This window comes from Exophiala mesophila (assembly GCF_000836275.1).
Source record: "Exophiala mesophila strain CBS 40295 unplaced genomic scaffold supercont1.4, whole genome shotgun sequence".
Lineage (NCBI taxonomy): Eukaryota > Fungi > Ascomycota > Eurotiomycetes > Chaetothyriales > Herpotrichiellaceae > Exophiala > Exophiala mesophila.
Genome location: NW_015622507.1, coordinates 1797895 through 1815467, shown reverse-complemented (window position 1 = coordinate 1815467; position 17573 = coordinate 1797895). Strand labels below are relative to the sequence as shown.

Sequence of the window (17573 nt, the reverse complement as noted above, 5' to 3'; positions counted from 1 at the left end):
GGTCCTTTGTGGTGTTCTGGCTCGCGGCCATACATGGGATTCTTGAGTCTAGCACCCTCCACCTGAGTTTCTCTGGGGGCATGAGGGCTCTCCAGGCGGGACAATGTCCCCAGCCCCCAAAGCCCCCGGATCAAGGATTGTAGTTTTCTGCTGGCTCGGCAGGTTTTGACCGTCAAGCGGCATGCTCTAGCGATATGTTGCCGGTTTGAGATTCACAAGGTGCAGGATAGCGAGGACTAGTAATCCAAGCCACAGGAATATTCCTGATCCAATCAAAATGACTTTGTTTCTCGTAACTAGCCTGGTGCTCTACCTTTGACAAGACTCAAACACGCTGGCTACAGTCCTATCTTAGCAAACCTAACCATGTGCATAACGCCCAAACTTGTCCCCACCTTTGGACGGCCATTGTATCCTGACCTCGTAACGCACCAAGCAGTGATCCCAATGAATGTACACAAGAATCGGCAAATAGTGCCGTTCAAGCCGAGCATACTTCCAACAGATACTTACCTATTCATCCAACCTCAAAGTCCTGCCTGCTTGAGAGACTTCTCAATTCCCTTTCGGCGGATCTCATCCAGGACAAGTAAGTTGCTTCTCTGAAAGACGGCCTCGACAACATCAACAACTCGGGTAAACGTGCTGGCTGCTCCTCTGGCCTGAGTGAACTTGATGACACTGAGATTGGCCTTTCGCCCATGCTCGAGAACTGTGTAAAGACAGGCGTGGAAGTGAACAGCCTTGAGGTTGAAAGCTATCATTGATTAGTCTGAAATATACCACATGCAACTGATAGCAAGATCTTACCGTTGTTCACATCGACACGCGCCCGCACTACATCTCCTTCTGCACGTCGCTCTGAAACAATGTCCTCCAAACCCTGTTTTTGCCAACTTCTCAAAACCTTGACAAGTTCTCTCCTGGCCTTAGCTTTAGTAGTCATCAAGCAAACCACCCGCGTCGCAGGCTTGATATGAAAGAATTTGGCAAGCCAGTTCTGGTTGATTTCAATCGGGCCTATTGTGGCTCCGCCGACACTGGTATCGACATTCACGACTGGTGGATATGCTTTGGGTAATAGCTTCCCGCTCGGCTCAGTGCTACTGGCTTCGTTGGAATCTGTGTCTTCTGCCAGCCCATGCACGATTTGATGGTCACCAGGAAGCACGAGGTGCTGCATTTTGCCCTTTGTCGCCCTCGAGAACATCTTCTGAAACCAACTCCTCTTCTTTTCGAGAGCCATTTCAAGGTCATGGTCATTGAAATGAACTTTGGTATTGCCTGAAGAATTGGTAGATCCGCTAGCATGCACAACTTGAGACCCTAGCTGCTCAGAGCTCGCCGTATCATCTGCTGACGTCGGTAAGCCAGGAGAGTCAGGGCCAAGAGGGCTGCGCTTGCCACGCCACAACCACTTCCGGGGCATCATTGGTATCTGGGTTGGACTACCTTTGTCCGATGATGTCGGATCCTCATCAATGGTATCAAGATCAGCCCCGCCATGGAGGCGATGATCGTACCCGGCACGCGTAGGCTCATAAGGGCCGCCTCTCAAGGAATTGATTGGAGCAGCCTTGTTCTTCCTAATGTGCAGAGGTTCAACATGCGTCGTCGGGGATGTGGGATCCGGGGTCACTAAGCGTATTGTGCCGGTTTGTCTGATCGGATCAGATGCCGCACGAGTCGAGTGTTCGCGACGCTGCTTGAGATCATGCAGAGTATCCGATGATGGTGCTTGGCTGTACATAATTCTTCTGCCCTGATGGGGTGTGGGGTCTGAAGCTGCGCGCTTCTCAAACAACTGATGTTTCTCTAATTCCGCATCAATACGCTTGTCAACAGCCGCCAGCATGTCAGCAAGCACAGTCTTATCAGCATCGCCCCAGCTATCGATGATTTTCTGGCGCCGATCAATCAAACCTTGCAGGATTGGAGTGGCAGGTAGTGGGCGATCACGGATGCTGCTGGGGACTCTGGAATTGTGAATCGAGACAGACGTCAGAGAGGATTCTGCCGGTCGAATTGGAGTTGTGTCGCTGACGGTTGACACAGAAGACCTGTTGAAAGCCTCTTCACATATCTTGCCGAGTTCAACGCTTGCGGTCCGTGTTTCGTCCCTCCAAGGATAATCTCGACGTCTTTTCACATCCGCCTCCGAGGGGCATTTCCTAGGTCGAAGAGGTGGAGAAGGCGTCGGCAGGCTTGGGCTACTCTGGCTTTCAGAAGTTCGATTGGTGGTGCTCCGAGTTGGTGGTCTGTCAACATCTGCATTTCGCTCGAGTGCTTTTGGAATTGGAGGCGGGTTGGAATTCGAGATATGGCGATGATGCTGGAAGCTGACTCGTCGCTTATAGCTCATTGACTTCTTGATGCCTGTGCGTCGCCTCACACTGGACAAGGAGCTTTTTGAGGTCACTGTCGAGTGCGAACGTTTCTTTTGAAGCAACCTCTCCAACTCTTCCGACGTAAAACTTGGCAATTCGGGGATGTCTTCGGCTAGACGGCCCAAAGTGAGTTGACGAAGACTGCCAACGGAACTTACTGAAGGCTCGGAAGTTTTACGACCGCTGATGAGCGTAGAACCTAGGTTCGAGCCAGCTTGAAGGGCGGTGCGAGAAGCGCGGAAGGGGTCATAACTTCCTTGAGTTCCTTTACTCGCTGCAGTGGCGGGCTGTTTATAGTAGCCATCCTTTCTGGTACTGTCCTCACTCAAAATGGAAAATTGAGACGTACGACGGTGATGCCCCCGGACTCTGGTGGGCTTTCTTGCGGGTTTCGGAGCAGGCTTGGCGATGTGGTGATAGTCACTTGCCGAGTAATGAAGAGGATCACCTTGGTAGTTTTCGAGCTGGTCCTCACGGAACTTGATGAGAGCCCAGTAAAAGAGTTTCTCGTGGTTTGCCTCGTTACTGACCAGTCTCTTTACCAATTCTGCCTCCTGTTCACCGTGCCATAGAATAGAAAGATTCCGTAAGACCTCTATGTCAATATCGGATCGTTTTAGAACACGCTGAGACTGTGCTTCGATATCCAATGGAGGTGCGGGTCCAACCAGAGGTTCTGGGGCAGCTAGACTTGCGTGGTATCTCTCATACTTGCGGAGAAGAGGATGAGTCCAGATGTCTTCCGTCGATATTCTGCGGTCCGGGCGTTTTTGCAAAATTCGCTGGATCAAGTCAGAAGCTTCGACACTGAGTGATGGGGGAAGGTAGTAGTCGCCCTTTTTGACCAAAGAAAGAGTTGCAGATACATTGCCTCCATCGAAGGGGAGAAATCCATTGAGCATGGCAAACAGGATGATACCCGTACTCCAAACATCTGCTTGATCTCCACGATATTTGAGCTGGTTGATGATCTCTGGCGCGGCGTAATGTGGGCTTCCACAAGGCGTGTTGAGCCATTTACCCACTGGCTGCAGCGCTGCCATGCCAAAGTCTGCCAACTTGATATTTCTGTGTTCGTCAAGCAGGATATTCTCGGGCTTCAGATCTCGATGACAAATATTGAAACGGTGGCAGTATGACAAGCCTGCGATGATTTGACGATAAAGTCGAACGGCTTCTTGCTCAGGCAGGGCACCATTGGCAGAGACATATTCAAAGAGCTCACCACCTCTAACGTACTCCAATACCAAGTAGAGCTCGCCCCGATTTTCCCATATGTCGTAGAGACGAATAATGTTGGGGTGCTCGATCAACTTCATGATGACTACTTCACGCTCGATACCAAAGGGCATGGTGCGTGGGCCAGCGGCAATCATGGCAGAAGTGTCTTTTGTATCCATACGAGCCATGCTGGCGCTTTGAACCAGAGCAGCGGACTTCTTGGAGACAATCTTGACAGCCGCCTTTTGTCCAGTGACAGCATGTTTGGCAAGACGCACTCTCCCAGTTGCCCCTTTCCCAAGAGTTTTTCCTAACTGCCAAGGGCCAACATGGGTTTTTCTCTTGGACTTGCCTGTGAGGAATGAAACATCTGAAGCTTGTGAGTTCCGCTTATCTTCAGTGGCAAGCTCGTCTGCGATGGCTGAGAGATGCTTATTCTTAACAGCAGGAGTTTTGTTGACCATTCTATCTTGGACAGACAAATTCCCCTCAGGCTTCAGGGATTCATGATGGGGAAGGCGGTGTGAGGAGACTTGGGCTTGCCGGGAGCTTCTTGAATGGGGGGCTGCTCGAGGCTGGATTTCGGTCAAGGCACTTCTTCGTGAAGTCTTTTGATTTTGAGATGGTACGTGCTTCAGAGAAGAATCATGATCATGGCTGCGATGAGGTGCCGACATACTGCCAGCTAAGTTTGCTGGCCACAGGCATCAAGCCCTGCCTGCAATGTTGTGTCAGATATCGATTGAAATACGTCTTGAGGATTCATACCTTGAGGTGCAGGAAGTGTCGGTGAAAGGCAAAGGAACAGAGAAATGGCTCCGTTTCGGTGTGTTTGTTTTGGCTCGGTCAGAGAGTGAAGTATGTCGAGTCGCGTTCACGACGTGATTCTGCCAGCACCTCACGTGTGGCTGCAGCAGCGGGGTTTCCCACCTTGCAATTTACACATGCACAATAGACAGAAACCAATCTTTGGGTCCGCCCAAGATATTGACTAGTCCGAGTCGTAGGATCAACGCTTCCGAGTGGTTTGGCAGACGGCCTAGGCTTGAAGGTGTATGTCGAATGCTGTTGAGGTGAGCATGGGAAAGATGAAGATGTTCCTAGGTAAGCCCAAAAAGAGAACTCAAACCAAAAACTTGGTACAAGAATCCAAAAAGGAACGACTTTGTTAGCGACCCCTTCGTTCGCTCGAGGTTGACGGGTTCATGGCATCAAGACAAAGCGACGCAGCAGGACACGAATGGAGTTGGTTCCTCGTTCTCACCTCATTCCATCATCAGGAAGGCGGGAAGGACATATTCATCGTCCCTTCCCCAAGCTCACAGGATATGTTGACTCACAGACACAAGCACGCCGCATGCAAGCGCAGGCGGCCATAAAGCACATGACAATGTCCGCAGCTTAGAATTGAAGCTGGGTTGCAGTCGACGATGACGAGGTTCAACACTTTGAGACTGGATTTGGAATCGAAGTAGAGGCAACCCAGCCACTTATTCAATATGATCACACACTCCTCTTGAATAATCAACCTTCCAACCTCTGATTACACTATTTATTTTCCCGTGTTTGATATTGCTGTCAAGATACGTCACGGTGGGTGATGGACTGTCAAGCTATCGGAAGGCTCGAGCTTTATCGATTGTCGTACCGAGGCGTGGATTGGCATGGTGGCTTAGCGTGCACAATTAACTGGCAAATGGTTCGCAGTAGCTCTTTCACTCTGGTTCCTGTGCATTATTGGGCCGGATGCTCAGACCACCGAGTGGCCGAGTCACCCCGGATAGAACCACTAAGAACCCCCCAGCATCCTGGTGGCATTTTTGGGCGTCCCGGGCTCTTGGACTGCCCCTCGGCCCCCAATTGACCTCGTTTGCGGCCTGTCACTCGCCGTTTGGGCCCACCTGGCGCTGCAAGTGCCGAAGTCTCGTTGCCCGGGGGCGATAGACATCCCCAAAGCTCCAACTATGAGAGTTCTCCAGGTGAGGTACTAGCCAATGGGCTGACGATCATATCCACTCACACCACAGTAGCATGCCTGTCTTACGTCGGCCACCGCCATCCTCTACACTTCCTATCGTCTTAATAGGTTCGTCTTCTCTGCGAGCACGTCAACGACCACGTTCCACACCTCATTCTGTTCCGTGTCCGATCTCCGCATGAATACGCAGCTTACTGCTTTCTCCCACTCTCTTTGACGTCTGCCTGAACTTGCGATTAAATTGTTCGCAGCGGCGCCTTTGTCCCTCACCACCTGATTCCTCTTTACCACTTCAGTCCGCTCTACCCACCTGTCATCCTTCAGCGCCGACCAACATGAGAGCTCTCGCCGTCCTCTCGGCGGCTGCCGCTGCTTCGGCCTTCGTAATCCCAGACCAGCAGACGCTAGAATCTCTGGCCATCAATGAAAAACAATCCAAAGAACCCGAACACCCCTTCTGGGATTCGGTTCAACACAAGGCCGAGAACTTTTGGGAGGATCTGGAAGAAGAGTTCACAAAAGCGTCCAAATGTTCACATCATATGCTTACCGACATTTCGGAGTCTCTCCATGATTCCGCCGTCAAATACAGCGAAGACTTCCAAAACGCTTTCGCTGGAGATGAATGGCTAAAGACAGCCGATTACGATCTCGACTTGGTCCAGGATGGCCCTCCTCACCATGGGCCACCCCATCACGGCCCTCCTGGACATGGCCCTCCAGGTCGAAAGCCACCAGGCAAGGGCAAGAAGCCTCATCACCCTCCTCATCACGGTCCGCCGAATGCCACCATCTATGAGCTTATCTCCAAGAGCAAGTATACCACCAAGTTGGCAGCGGCTATCAACGAATTTCCAGATCTTGTTGACCTACTCAACGGCACAAAGGCAAACTATACCTTGTTCGCCCCCACCGATCGAGCTTTTGAGAAGATTCCCAAACATGCACCTAAGCCACCAAAAGAGTTCTTGAAGAAGCTTCTTACATACCACGTTTCGTCCGAATTCTATCCTGCGGGCCGGGTGCTTGTATCGAGGACAATTCCCACCGAGCTTGAAGCAGAGGCTATTGGCAAAGTCCCCCAACGTATCTCAACCAGCATTGGCCTCTCTGGCTTGCACCTCAACTTCTACTCCCGTGTTGTCGCCATTGATATCTTTGGCACCAACGGTGTCATCCACGGCATTGACAGCATCTTACTCCCACCCCCCAAAGCTGTTGATATCCTGTCTGCCCTCCCGGGCGAGTTCAGCACACTTGATCTTGCACTCTCCAAAACGGGACTTTATGCCGCTTATAATGACACCTCAAGCCACCAAGGCGGCACCATCTTTGCTCCTTCGAACTTTGCATTCCAACGCCTGGGTCCCAAAATCAATGCTTTCTTGTTCAGCAGATTTGGGCTCAGGTACCTCAGGGCTTTGATCCTCTATCATACAGCTGATAACATCACCCTCTACTCTGATGCAATCTACAAGGCTGATTCTGCTGCGTCTCCACCCCACCACAAGGTGCCCAAAGGGCTAATTCATGTTGATCTCCCCACAGCCCTCCACGGCAAGAGCCTCAGCATCGATATTGCCCGTTATGGCCGTCTGATCACCGTCAAGATCAACGGCTTTACCCGGGTTAGTGTGCTTGATGGTGTTGCTGCCGACGGCGTCATTCACGTCCTGTCAAATGTCCTCATTCCTCCCAAGACTCCAGGTGCGCAGAGTGCATCAGACGACTCATTGACACTCGAAGAATTCAAAGACAGACTAGCTCCTTTTGTAGAGGAGCTCGAGACCCCGGAAGAAGAAAGCTTTGAATGGATTGAGGATGATGCCGAGCTTTGAAGGGACACAAGACAAACAGGAGACAGGTTTTGTTGGAACATATAATTGCCCCAACGGCAACCGGGTAAGGCCTATGAGCCTTGCATGTATTGCACATGAAGATGCAATTACGACTCACGATCATTACTTCACCTTGATGGGCGGATGGCTGGTGGAGTTTGGGGCTTTTTTGGTATAATCAAAGATACAAGTCAATACAATGGCTATGGATGCAACATAACTTCGCTCCTCGAGTACCTGTTGTTACCTTCCTGTGATCATGAATCCTGGTTCACTCCCCAATGCCTAACCAAAAATCAATAGTGGGTGGCCGTAAGCTTTTCCGTCACACTATTATCATCAACGTCGACGCCATCCACAAACCAACGTCCTTCGATGCCTTTGGCAGGGACGGCGATACCGTCTCCATCTTGGCCGAGCAGAATTTCGTTGGCGCTCATGTGCCTCTTCTCCATCTTCCCGGTTTCATGGTCAAAGGTCCAGTCTTCGAGCCCATAGCACCGCTTCCATTTCATGCTGTCGTGTCGGTCTTGATATTCGTACCAGAATTGAACGGCGATCCTGTTAGCAGTGAATGCAAACAATTCCTTCCGAAGCCGGTAATTGGCCTCCTTCTCCCACTTTTGGCGTAGCAGGTCGACAATTTCATCAGTGCCTCGAATGAATGATGTCCGATTTCTCCATATACAATTTGGGGTGTAGCCGTTCGACACCGTGACCGGATTTTGTGTGTTCCACATGGCTTGAGCAAACTTGACTTTTGCTCGCGCACTTTCGAGGGTGAATGGGGGTTTGATGGAAGCCATAATGAGGCACGATTGTGAGGATGAGTGACTAGACAGATACTGTCAGATATTTGGAAGATGGACAAGTGTTTCACTCAATCACTAGCAAAGGAGAATGCTGTTGAGATTTATCAAGTGAAGAGAATTGTGGCATCAGGTCCAAGATGAGAATGGCTTTTATACATCTCCTGGAGGTTGTGCTCCTTTTCATTTGCCCGTGTGACAGATCGTTATCCATCCCCTCTTCTGATGATTGAATTCCCGACATGCCGCTTGAGATGCCTGATGGTAACGAACTTCTTCGTCAACATGGTTCTTGCCGCTAGAAGGTTGATACTATTACCCAATCCAGCGGGAGAATAAAGCGACGGATACAATTCGACCATAAGGATGCATGAATCTCTTCCCGACAAGGTCTGGTCTGCTGCCTCTTTTACTTGTTAGGCGAGAACAAGGTTGGGACTCCATTGTAGCGGCGCTGTTCCGGGTGATTGGAAGACAGCGAGCGAAATACATCTGAACAACCTCCCCATTTAAGGTTTTCGTGCCTGAGGGAATAACCAACTTGACGTCAGCGAGAACAAAGCAGCAAGTCGGCAGCTGGAAAAGCAGCAACGTCTCTTGTCCTTGGCTGAAGGGTCTGCAGATATGGGCAATTGATCTTCCGTAGTATATTGTGAGGAGCAAGAGAACCATTAGATCCGGCTGATAAGATAAGGTAACGACCTACCCATTATTCTGCCAGTGCTACCCTACCACTTGTGTCACTTACCCCTCCAAGCACGTCAATAGCCAGTAGCCACCAGCCACCAGCCACCAGATTGGCGAGTACTCCGTAAGTTGACCTTGCGCTGGGTAAATGCTCTGCCGCATACGACCGGAGCCTCGGTTGGAGCTTCTCGTGACTTCCCTTCCTTAGGTGACTGCTTACCTAGGCACGCATACCCACAACGCACCCCTCCATCACCTCATTGTTGTCCTCTTAAGCAACCAATTGTTCTTTTATTCACCATCCAACCCCCACCATTGACGCAGCTGACCAAAGCAAAACTACTGATAATCAAAGCTTCTCTCTCTCAGAATAGCTGCACATCCCACCGAAATGTCTGGACTCAAAGAAGGTGATCAATTCCCGGACGACGTGGTGTTCTCGTAAGTCATCCCACTGGACCTCCAGATGCATAAACAAAGACGGGGTGCTGACGAAATCCAACCACACCAAACAGATACATCCCATACACACCGGAATCTGAAGCCATTACTGCTTGCGGCATCCCAATCAACTACAACGCATCGAAAGAATGGGCCAACAAGAAAGTCGTCCTCTTCGCAGTCCCAGGGGCCTTTACTCCAGGATGCTCAGTCCGCCACCTGCCAGGTTACATTGAGAATTTGGAAAAGATCAAAGGCAAAAAAGTCGATATCGTCGCAGTACTGGCGTACAACGACGCCTTTGTCATGAGTGCATGGTCCAAGGCTAATGGGATCAAAAATGATGACATCGTGAGTTCGCTTCTCTGCAAGTGGTTTCCCTTTTTGTTCAAAGACGTTGGAGGGGGTCAGCGATCGAAGTCCGCGATGGCGTACTGAATGAAGCCCATGAATCACTACCAAGATAGCATTCCTGAACGAGAAAAGAGACGACGAAAACAACAACTAACGGCGAGCGTATGACAGCTGTTCCTTTCCGACCCCGAGACCAAATTCTCCAAATCAATCGGCTGGACCTTAGGCGACCGCACAGCCCGCTACGCTCTCATCATCGATAACGGGAAAATCACTTATGCGGAGAAGGAGCCCGGAAGAGATGTCACGGTGAGTCCAAGAATTCCATGAATCTCGATTTTGCTTGTGATCGATTCTTCGATTGTTTCGATCGCTCCGATCGGATTTCCGCCTATACTTTTTCTGGTGGCTCGATTTGGCTGCCTGGCTAGCTATATTAGAGTTTTACAGCAAACCTGTATCAAAGCCGTACCAAGTCGGGCCCCCCGTACATACTAATGTCCTCACATGAATCGGAAAGGTTCCTGCGTTGTTTTTCTCTTGCATTTAGCCTTATTCTGTTGATGCAACCCGGTATATCTGGCTGTTTTGGAACTGGGCCCTTGCTGACTCTTTTCTTTGTATAGGTTTCGGGGGCTGCCGCTGTGCTTGCCAAATTGTGATGTGGGTCGGTGGCTGTTACACGAGGTACGGTACTGCATCTGCACATATCAAGCAACATGGACGGACGACTACTCAAGCTGCTTGTATACGGGATCCGAGGGAAAAATCCACCTTCTCAGGGAGACTTCCGGACGCTGTATTGAATCCAGCAGAAAACTTTCGAAATATGATTCCGATTAGCATCGTGGCTGTCGGGTCTAGGTAGACGGTTTCACAGCCAGCAAAATTCTAGACATAAGATGATAAAATACAATCATGATCATAGTCATTCTCCGACCCCGTAGAGACGGGATCCCGGCGTTGGAAAGCCAGCCTCCATATTCAAATACACCGTTCTTGACCGTGATGCCCTCGGTGGCAATAGATGCATCCATTCATGATAAAATGGGCAAACCTCCTCCCTCCAACTCCTGACACCTGTCGCTGTTTCGTTGTATGGCCCGAAAAATCCCTTCCCAAATGATATGTATAAATGGGTTGGGATTACATGGGATGAGTATGCATGAAAACGTGGAATATTTTTCCAAGAAAAAGGAGCGAAAATCCAAATCCAAAAATGCGACAGGGCCTGGTCGCATTAAGCCATCCTCAATAGGTCCTCGAATGCAGGTAATCGCATATCCTCAGCGCCATCATGATCACCCATCGTGGAAGAAGAAAACGAATCTTCTCGCCACATCATGTTCGATGCATCATCGCCGCCTCTCCCTCTTGGATCGAGGTCGAATCCACTGTCGACGGTGAAACTGAAAGCATCGAAACTGTCACCAACATTCGGACTGATTCGAGACGAATTGGCATTTCCAGAACCGGAACTGCCGGCCGAGCTAGATGAATTGAGGGATTTCAATGCTTTCATCTCAGCCCGGAGTTCCGCGAGGCGAGTTTGCAACTTGGTGACGTTTTCGGATTGTTTCGTATATGACTGGATAAGATCCTGGTGCTTTTCGTTGAGGGCTTCGAGTTGGAATTCAAGTCCTTTTAGGTGGCGATCCTTGCGTTCGCGGAATGCGCGTTGTGATGCACGGTTTTGAGCGCGTCGACGCTGGACAGGGAGGTTAGTATGGTTTCAAATCGTTGACTGAAAGTAGATAGAGGAGCATTGAGTGGCGGTGGGTGGCAATGGTGGGTGGCGGCGGAACTTACACTTCGAGTCACTTCTTGAGTGCTTTTCTCTGTGTCTGCTGAGCTGACTGAGCTGGCGGGGCCTGGAACGGGAAGGCTGTCGTTGTCAAAGGTTCCCAAGTCGTCAAAGTTCATAGGTGTCCATGTCTGGCTTGTTGGTTGAAATGATGCAGAGTCAAAGCTGAATGAGTGGTCAAATGGCTAGAGGTGAATTATCAGTAAATTGTTCAGTCACGAGTGTGTTGTTGAATTGATTGAGCATACCTTTGGTGAGCTTGACGTCGATGAGTGGATATCGTATATTGACGCTTGGTGTGGAACCGTGTTGTTTGGGTCGTAGAAGTAATCCATGGCGATGTGTATATAGATTTGTCGTTGTATGGGAGCCCAACCGTCAGGATTAGAATCAAAATCCTGGCTGTAGGTATTGAAGAGGATGTCAAGACAAAGTTATAGTCTTTTGTCAGGTGACAATGTTCAAGGTTAGGGTTCAAGGCTGTGACTTAGATATCCAAGTATGATTGTGGACTGTGAATGAGGATCGGTGATATAGGGATCGAGGATCGAAGAGGTCTTTTGAGAGCGAAGACGTTGCTTTACATAATACTGGCCGGTGGACAGTAAGCTTTTACACTTTCTTATCGACGGAAGCTACCCGAGTAGAAATGGCAAGCGTTATTCGAGAATCGCTACGATGCTCGTAACACACCCTGATCTCAAGCCGCCATCCGTCAAGCCATCGGCGGGGTTCATGGTGAAGCGACTCCAATCTTGCGAACGCACGTTGAAATATAACCAACCAATCGCGTGCGAGATCTGGCCTTCCAAGATAGGTAAAGTGTACTTACGTCGCTGCAGTTTCGCAAAGTTTATTTTACGACTCGTATCCGTAATGCCCCAAATACCCAAGCTTCAAAGTCCCAAGGTCCAGTCTATTGAATACCTGGGAAAACTGGCCAAGGATACATATGCAAACGCGTCAGGATTGGTTAATCCAGTCCTGGGGGCCAGTGCTGGCTCAGGTTCAGTGGAGGCATATCTTTTTAACCCGGGTGTTACGTCGTTCTGGCGTGCTGCGGGTTATTAAGTCGGAAGCTTGTGTGCATGTGTCATGGCATGTGACGCAGTGTACGCGCTGGGCCAGGCTTCAAGAGGAAATTGAACCAACCCTTTACAAGCGTCAAGAATTGGCAACAGATTGCCAGTAAAAGCCGGTGACCGCGAGGCAAACTAATGAGCTTGAAGATTCAATAATAAATATCAAAGGCTTATGGGTTTTCGTATACTTGATTGCTATGGGAAAGCGTTGGTAGATGCGAGATATGAGGGGGATGTGCCAAGGCGTGATTACCGGATTGAGAAGGTGCCAAGACGAGTTTAGCACGAATTGCGGAGATCCTAAAAGATGCTTGCGCGGGTTGACCGACGGCCATGCAAACATGAACCCTGAACAACAGGACAGGGCAGAGGGTGGCAGGGATTTCTTCGACTGCTTTTCACAGTTAGCACCATTTCAACTTGCATTGGTCCAAGTACCAACCTGTCCCGTCCCCTTCTCAAGCAGTTTCAGCCTAGTTGGGCACAAATGCGACAGGCTGAATGCTCGAGGTATGGAGCTAGAGTTTACGCCTCCAGACACTTAGCCGCAGCCGCTAGTGAGAATCCCCTCTTGTGATTTGTGTTTCTCATGCTTTTATCTACGGAGTCGGGGGATCATTGGGTGATCCCGATGTCGTCTGGGTGGGGCCTAGAGATCTCAACGAATTCCTTAGTCATTATTGCTAGGGCGATCCAATAATGACCCATTTCACTTTCTTCACCGGTGATCTCGAATTCTAATTGATTTGATAATCATTCTAATCCTTGGTAGAAGAACAAGAATGCAGGGACTGATCTTTGAATCTGCTTCCACGTGTCCGTCCAGCATCCTTTGATGCTTGCTCGAACTCCAAAAGACCTTGCCAAGCTAGTCCACCGGCCTCCATGTACTCGTATATTCGTACCTAGGGTAGTCATGCACCCTGCCACAAAATTTGATATTGCACGAGCCCATGTTCTCTGTCATTGGTGTATAATAATCCACTGGCGCTACCTGATGTGACTCTCAAAGTGCCATGGAGTTGGAACTCCGAGTTAACCGGATGTTCGAGTCTGTCTACTGAAAGGTCATCGCCTTCCTAAACCGTCCAAGTTTCTGGAAATTGTCTCCATGTTGTCTTGTTTCATCGTTCTTCGTCATATTTTCTTGTAGATCCTGGTTGATTGAAGCATGCACGCTGACAATAATTGATCACGCCTTGATAGCCCTTTCTCGGGGACTAACAAGGGATATTATGTCTTAAAAAGGCCATACGGTATATTTCGCACCATGTTGACGGTATTGATAGGCCATGGCACCGGGGACTATAGTGGTATAACCAAAGAATCAAGTAATCTATTCCAATTATCCCGCAATGATAGCTGCGGCAACCAGTGAGTGGTGAGCAATTTATGGTTGATCATGATCACCGTCTGGGGCCGAGGGGTCGTGAGGCCTACTCCGTACATGTCCAACACCCGTCTTACGTCAAATAGCCCTCTATGAGGCCGGTGAGGCTCTCGTCGCGATATGGGATATTGTCGCCATGTAGATTGTTTCAATAATGGAACAATACTCTCAACTTTGACGATCTGGCCCCTTAGAATCGATGCACTGATTTGCAGTGCCACACACAGTGTGCCTTTACTCCGTAGTTACCTACGTACCTCTCTCGTACCCACGTTACTAACTTGGAAGGTGCCCCTGACACGATTTCTATAATGCGGTAACCAGAGTTCACACGCCGTGGTCATTGCCGTCTCCTCTTATTCTGTCCTTTTGGTGCCTTGGGCTGCCTAGGGCTGCCTTATTCTACTGTTGAGTTCAGGGACCCATTAAATGCCTGTTTAAGAAAGTGCCAAGAGCTGCAAAACTATGAATTAGCGCCTGCGCCCATGCACTTTTTTTCCTGGCTCTGCTTCACTGCCTTAATTAGCTTCTTTCAGAGCCTCAACAACAAATGTCCGCAATGAACAGAGTCCTCATTTCCTCGTTTCCTGACATCAGCAATTCGGCGACGTCATAAGGACTTCATCCCCTGCCCACATATATTCCCCGAGACGCCATGTTCCCGATGAACAAACCGTCGGATTTGTGGGGAGCATGGATGCTGGACGAGGCACCCACGGCGTTTCACGGCTCTACGGCGCCCAAGCCTCGCAAAAGGCCGGCTTACTCTATCGTTCCTTTATCTCTTTACTCGAACAGTGTCTGATCGACACCCCGCAGGAGTCTTATCTCAATTTGACCTAGTACCACGTACGTAGAAGGGAGCAGGTTTTGAAGACTTCTGGGGCTTTTCCAGTTACATAAGCATAGCAATGTAGTTGACCTGACACATAGGGTCATGCTTGCGACTCCAGATACCTCCAAAACACCCTCGAGACGATGGCACTTCCATTTTTCTGACGCACTCACGAGTATGCTCCAGCAAGGTGACATTTGATGCGACGTCTGATTGACGCCCTTCGACAACATCTTTGGTCGATAACCATGTTGACAGCCCAAAGCCTCGAGTCATCCATCACCTCCAATGCACTTGTCACATCACCCAGTCGTCGCGTCGCGTCGCGTCGGTGGAGTTGCGACAAAATCTTTGTCGCATTCACCATAGCTCATGGGCCATCAATTTTTCATTGTCCTGCACAGTGCCTCTGCAAATGTGTGAAACATTTCCACCAGACCTGTTCTGGCCAAGACAGATATTTGCAGAGGTTGGGTGCAATACATAAAATGCCACTGTACTTCTTCAGAGCAAGTAGCAGCCTGACATTTGATGAAACTTGTCAAAATATCGTGTCATAGATACCAGCGGGGTGTATCATCTCCAAAGCCCATAGGGCTCCTTACAAGCCTTCCACAACTTGATGGTACCATCCTCGCTTCCAGTGGCATAGATCTTGCCATCAGGGGAGTATGCGATCGACCAAATAGGGCCATGGTGACCCTTGAGCACTTCTGTATCTCGCGTTAGAATCCATACTGACTTGGATCATTATCCCACTCACCAAGCTCCTTTTCCTCGGCAAAATCCCAAACACGAACCCATGTATCCTTGCCGCCGCCAGTAACAAAACGACCTGACTGAGGGTGGATGGCAACACTTGCAACGTCATGATCAAAATTGACCTGTTTGATCATTTCGCCAGGACGGCCGGCATCAAAGAAAAAGCACGAGTGACCGCTTGCAACACTCAGGACGCCAGGATCACTGTCGTCGGCCCGAGTGGTGGAAAGCTCACATGAGGTGATGTCTCGTTCTGTCTTGAAGCTGTTGATTGGGCGTTGAGTTCGAAGATCCCACCAGCGGAGGGTTTTGTCTTCGCAGGAAGTGGTGACGATGTTGTAGTCGACGTTCCAGACTATAGATTTAATACTGCCCATGTGTTCGCCTGGTCCGATCTCGTGGCCGGCTGTGATTGACGTGGGGGTGGGTGCAGGACTAGCGTTCGGAGAAGAAGTGATTCCAGAACGGCTCAGGTCAAAGATTCGAAGCGCCTTGTCCTGGCCACCTGTGATTACACACTGGGGATTCTTCTGAAGCGGAAAGGCCACGGCGCGAACAATGTGGTTGTGGGAGAGAGTGGCTTTGCATTCGCCAGTCTGTGGGTCCCAGATCTTCCTGATTGAGGTCAATATGCCGAGTCATGGACAGAAAGGGAGGATGCCTCTCACGCTGTGAAATCTGCTGAGCCTGTAGCAGCCAACTTGGCATCTGCAGACAATCGCGATGACCACACAGCTCCCTTATGGCCGATGAACGTTCCTATCCTATTGCCAAGAGTCAGGGCGCCAACTCGGAAGATATTTTGATCCACGAGAGGGAACCTACCAATCTCCGGTAACGCCATCTCGCAGCATAGGGTTGTTGTCTGGAATGATTAGGTGAGTGCTTGGAAATAGATCAAGGATACTCCATACCTTTGCAGGCCGAAATCAGATAGAATTGATCATCATCAACAATATTGGAAAAGCTTAGATGCGTGATAGGTCTCGAATGACCATGGCATGTCAATGGGACAACCCGAGGGGTATCTGTAACTAGATCAGTACATGACCGGACATGGGAAAGAGGTCTCCTGCATTACCGGACATGTTGGCGACGTGGTTATGTGGTAAAGTCTAGGCGGAGACAAGATAAGTCAACCAAGACTTCAGGGGTAGTGATTATGTCCAAATCCAGACACGTGGGTGATGAACAAGTTTACGTAAGGATGCGATGATCGTAGGCAGGCCTGTAGACCAAGAGTCTGCGGATTGGGTGGAGGACAAGTTTGTGCGGTGTGGGAAAAGTAAGGTTATCGTCTAGAACAGCAATTCGTAACGTCGTGATTCTGGAGATTATGGGAATCCTGCGCCGCAAAGGCAGGGAGAGAAGGACGGAGGAGTTTGAGAAGATGATTTTGATGAAGAAAAGCAACCAAAGCGCCCTCTAAGAACAAGATATGAAAGATGGTGAGCACCGTCACTTGTTGGAAGTGTCTTGACTTGGTGGAGATTTGAGTGAAATAATTGGTTTGCGGCCGCACCTGCACTCTCACGACTCTGCACTTTCCCCAACTTGAAGTCGAGACAGTGTTGAGATAGCGTTTGCACTAGTCCAAAAGGAGCGATCTATGCACAATTTAGTCCGGAGATTTGCCGCTAAGAGATTCTCTTCAGTCGTGTGATGGACTGCTGCCTTTGCTTTCATTCACCAGACATGCAATGACTCAACTCTCTGGAGAGCGTGTCACAGCCTGGTTTGAATCAACCCCCCCACCGGGGAACAATGTCACCAGGAACTAGGAGGCAGCAACTCATGTCCATGGAAGGAACCTGTTGCTTGCCCCGCCTCCACCTTTTCGAGGGAATGAGAACAAACTTCTGAGAGACGAGAGACAATACATCATTGTCTATATGGCAGAGGACGAAAAGATGGGCATATAAACCGGAGCCCCTCGGCCTCTTTCTCAAGCCCATGACAAGTGGATTGATATCCAATACTAGCTC

At 49.7% G+C, this 17573-nt stretch overlaps 6 protein-coding genes across 10 annotated transcripts; 2 read left to right on the top strand and 4 right to left on the bottom strand.

Moving 5' to 3' along the window:
• Positions 1–289: 289 nt before the first annotated feature.
• On the bottom strand, positions 290–5046 carry PV10_05831 (uncharacterized protein). Its single transcript, XM_016370557.1, has 3 exons — positions 4377–5046; positions 811–4326; positions 290–757 (listed from the first exon to the last, which is right to left on the bottom strand). The coding sequence occupies exons 2-3, from the start codon at positions 4283–4285 to the stop codon at positions 528–530; spliced, it is 3705 nt and encodes a 1234-aa protein (XP_016222850.1). The 5' UTR covers positions 4286–4326; positions 4377–5046; the 3' UTR covers positions 290–527.
• Positions 5047–5646: 600 nt separating this feature from the next.
• Positions 5647–8364, top strand: PV10_05830 (uncharacterized protein). Its single transcript, XM_016370556.1, has one exon. The coding sequence runs from the start codon at positions 5922–5924 to the stop codon at positions 7422–7424; it is 1503 nt and encodes a 500-aa protein (XP_016222849.1). The 5' UTR covers positions 5647–5921; the 3' UTR covers positions 7425–8364.
• On the bottom strand, positions 7576–8696 carry PV10_05829 (uncharacterized protein). The gene is made up of 2 exons (XM_016370555.1): positions 8553–8696; positions 7576–8505 (listed from the first exon to the last, which is right to left on the bottom strand). The coding sequence occupies exon 2, from the start codon at positions 8228–8230 to the stop codon at positions 7721–7723; it is 510 nt and encodes a 169-aa protein (XP_016222848.1). The 5' UTR covers positions 8231–8505; positions 8553–8696; the 3' UTR covers positions 7576–7720.
• Positions 8697–8968: 272 nt separating this feature from the next.
• Positions 8969–10690, top strand: PV10_05828. Of its 4 annotated transcripts, XM_016370551.1 has the most exons (4): positions 8969–9361; positions 9436–9712; positions 9887–10024; positions 10342–10690. In XM_016370551.1, the coding sequence occupies exons 1-4, from the start codon at positions 9312–9314 to the stop codon at positions 10375–10377; spliced, it is 501 nt and encodes a 166-aa protein (XP_016222844.1). In that variant the 5' UTR covers positions 8969–9311; the 3' UTR covers positions 10378–10690. The 4 variants fall into 4 exon arrangements, with proteins under 4 accessions (XP_016222844.1, XP_016222845.1, XP_016222847.1 ...); XM_016370552.1 differs by having other exon boundaries at positions 9887–10690; XM_016370554.1 differs by having other exon boundaries at positions 9436–10024.
• On the bottom strand, positions 10536–12079 carry PV10_05827 (uncharacterized protein). Its single transcript, XM_016370550.1, has 3 exons — positions 11768–12079; positions 11525–11704; positions 10536–11423 (listed from the first exon to the last, which is right to left on the bottom strand). Exons 1-3 carry the CDS (start codon positions 11852–11854, stop codon positions 10956–10958), a joined length of 735 nt encoding a protein of 244 aa, XP_016222843.1. The 5' UTR covers positions 11855–12079; the 3' UTR covers positions 10536–10955.
• Positions 12080–14462: 2383 nt separating this feature from the next.
• PV10_05826 lies at positions 14463–17070 on the bottom strand. Of its 2 annotated transcripts, XM_016370548.1 has the most exons (6): positions 16670–17070; positions 16503–16616; positions 16414–16453; positions 16257–16352; positions 15590–16203; positions 14463–15539 (listed from the first exon to the last, which is right to left on the bottom strand). In XM_016370548.1, exons 1-6 carry the CDS (start codon positions 16674–16676, stop codon positions 15403–15405), a joined length of 1008 nt encoding a protein of 335 aa, XP_016222841.1. In that variant the 5' UTR covers positions 16677–17070; the 3' UTR covers positions 14463–15402. The 2 variants fall into 2 exon arrangements, with proteins under 2 accessions (XP_016222841.1, XP_016222842.1); XM_016370549.1 differs by having other exon boundaries at positions 16257–16453.
• Between the last annotated feature and the right edge of the window lie 503 nt (positions 17071–17573).

Bases quoted from the DNA above. Each gene is read 5' to 3' on its own strand.
- PV10_05829 (XM_016370555.1), bottom strand. From the start codon at position 8,230: ATGGCTTCCATCAAACCCCCATTCACCCTCGAAAGTGCGCGAGCAAAA.
- PV10_05826 (XM_016370548.1), bottom strand. The intron at 16,454-16,502 runs GTATGGAGTATC...TAATCATTCCAG, and splicing joins TCTGATTTCGGCCTGCAAAG to ACAACAACCCTATGCTGCGA. The intron at 16,204-16,256 runs GTGAGAGGCATC...GACCTCAATCAG, and splicing joins GGCTCAGCAGATTTCACAGC to GAAGATCTGGGACCCACAGA.
- PV10_05828 (XM_016370551.1), top strand. From the start codon at position 9,312: ATGTCTGGACTCAAAGAAGGTGATCAATTCCCGGACGACGTGGTGTTC. The intron at 9,362-9,435 runs GTAAGTCATCCC...CACACCAAACAG, and splicing joins CCGGACGACGTGGTGTTCTC to ATACATCCCATACACACCGG. The intron at 10,025-10,341 runs GTGAGTCCAAGA...TTCTTTGTATAG, and splicing joins AGCCCGGAAGAGATGTCACG to GTTTCGGGGGCTGCCGCTGT.
- PV10_05831 (XM_016370557.1), bottom strand. From the start codon at position 4,285: ATGTCGGCACCTCATCGCAGCCATGATCATGATTCTTCTCTGAAGCAC. The intron at 758-810 runs GTAAGATCTTGC...AATCAATGATAG, and splicing joins GCGTGTCGATGTGAACAACG to CTTTCAACCTCAAGGCTGTT.
- PV10_05827 (XM_016370550.1), bottom strand. From the start codon at position 11,854: ATGGATTACTTCTACGACCCAAACAACACGGTTCCACACCAAGCGTCA. The intron at 11,705-11,767 runs GTATGCTCAATC...ATTCACCTCTAG, and splicing joins CGACGTCAAGCTCACCAAAG to CCATTTGACCACTCATTCAG. The intron at 11,424-11,524 runs GTAAGTTCCGCC...CTCCCTGTCCAG, and splicing joins CTCAAGAAGTGACTCGAAGT to CGTCGACGCGCTCAAAACCG.
- PV10_05830 (XM_016370556.1), top strand. From the start codon at position 5,922: ATGAGAGCTCTCGCCGTCCTCTCGGCGGCTGCCGCTGCTTCGGCCTTC.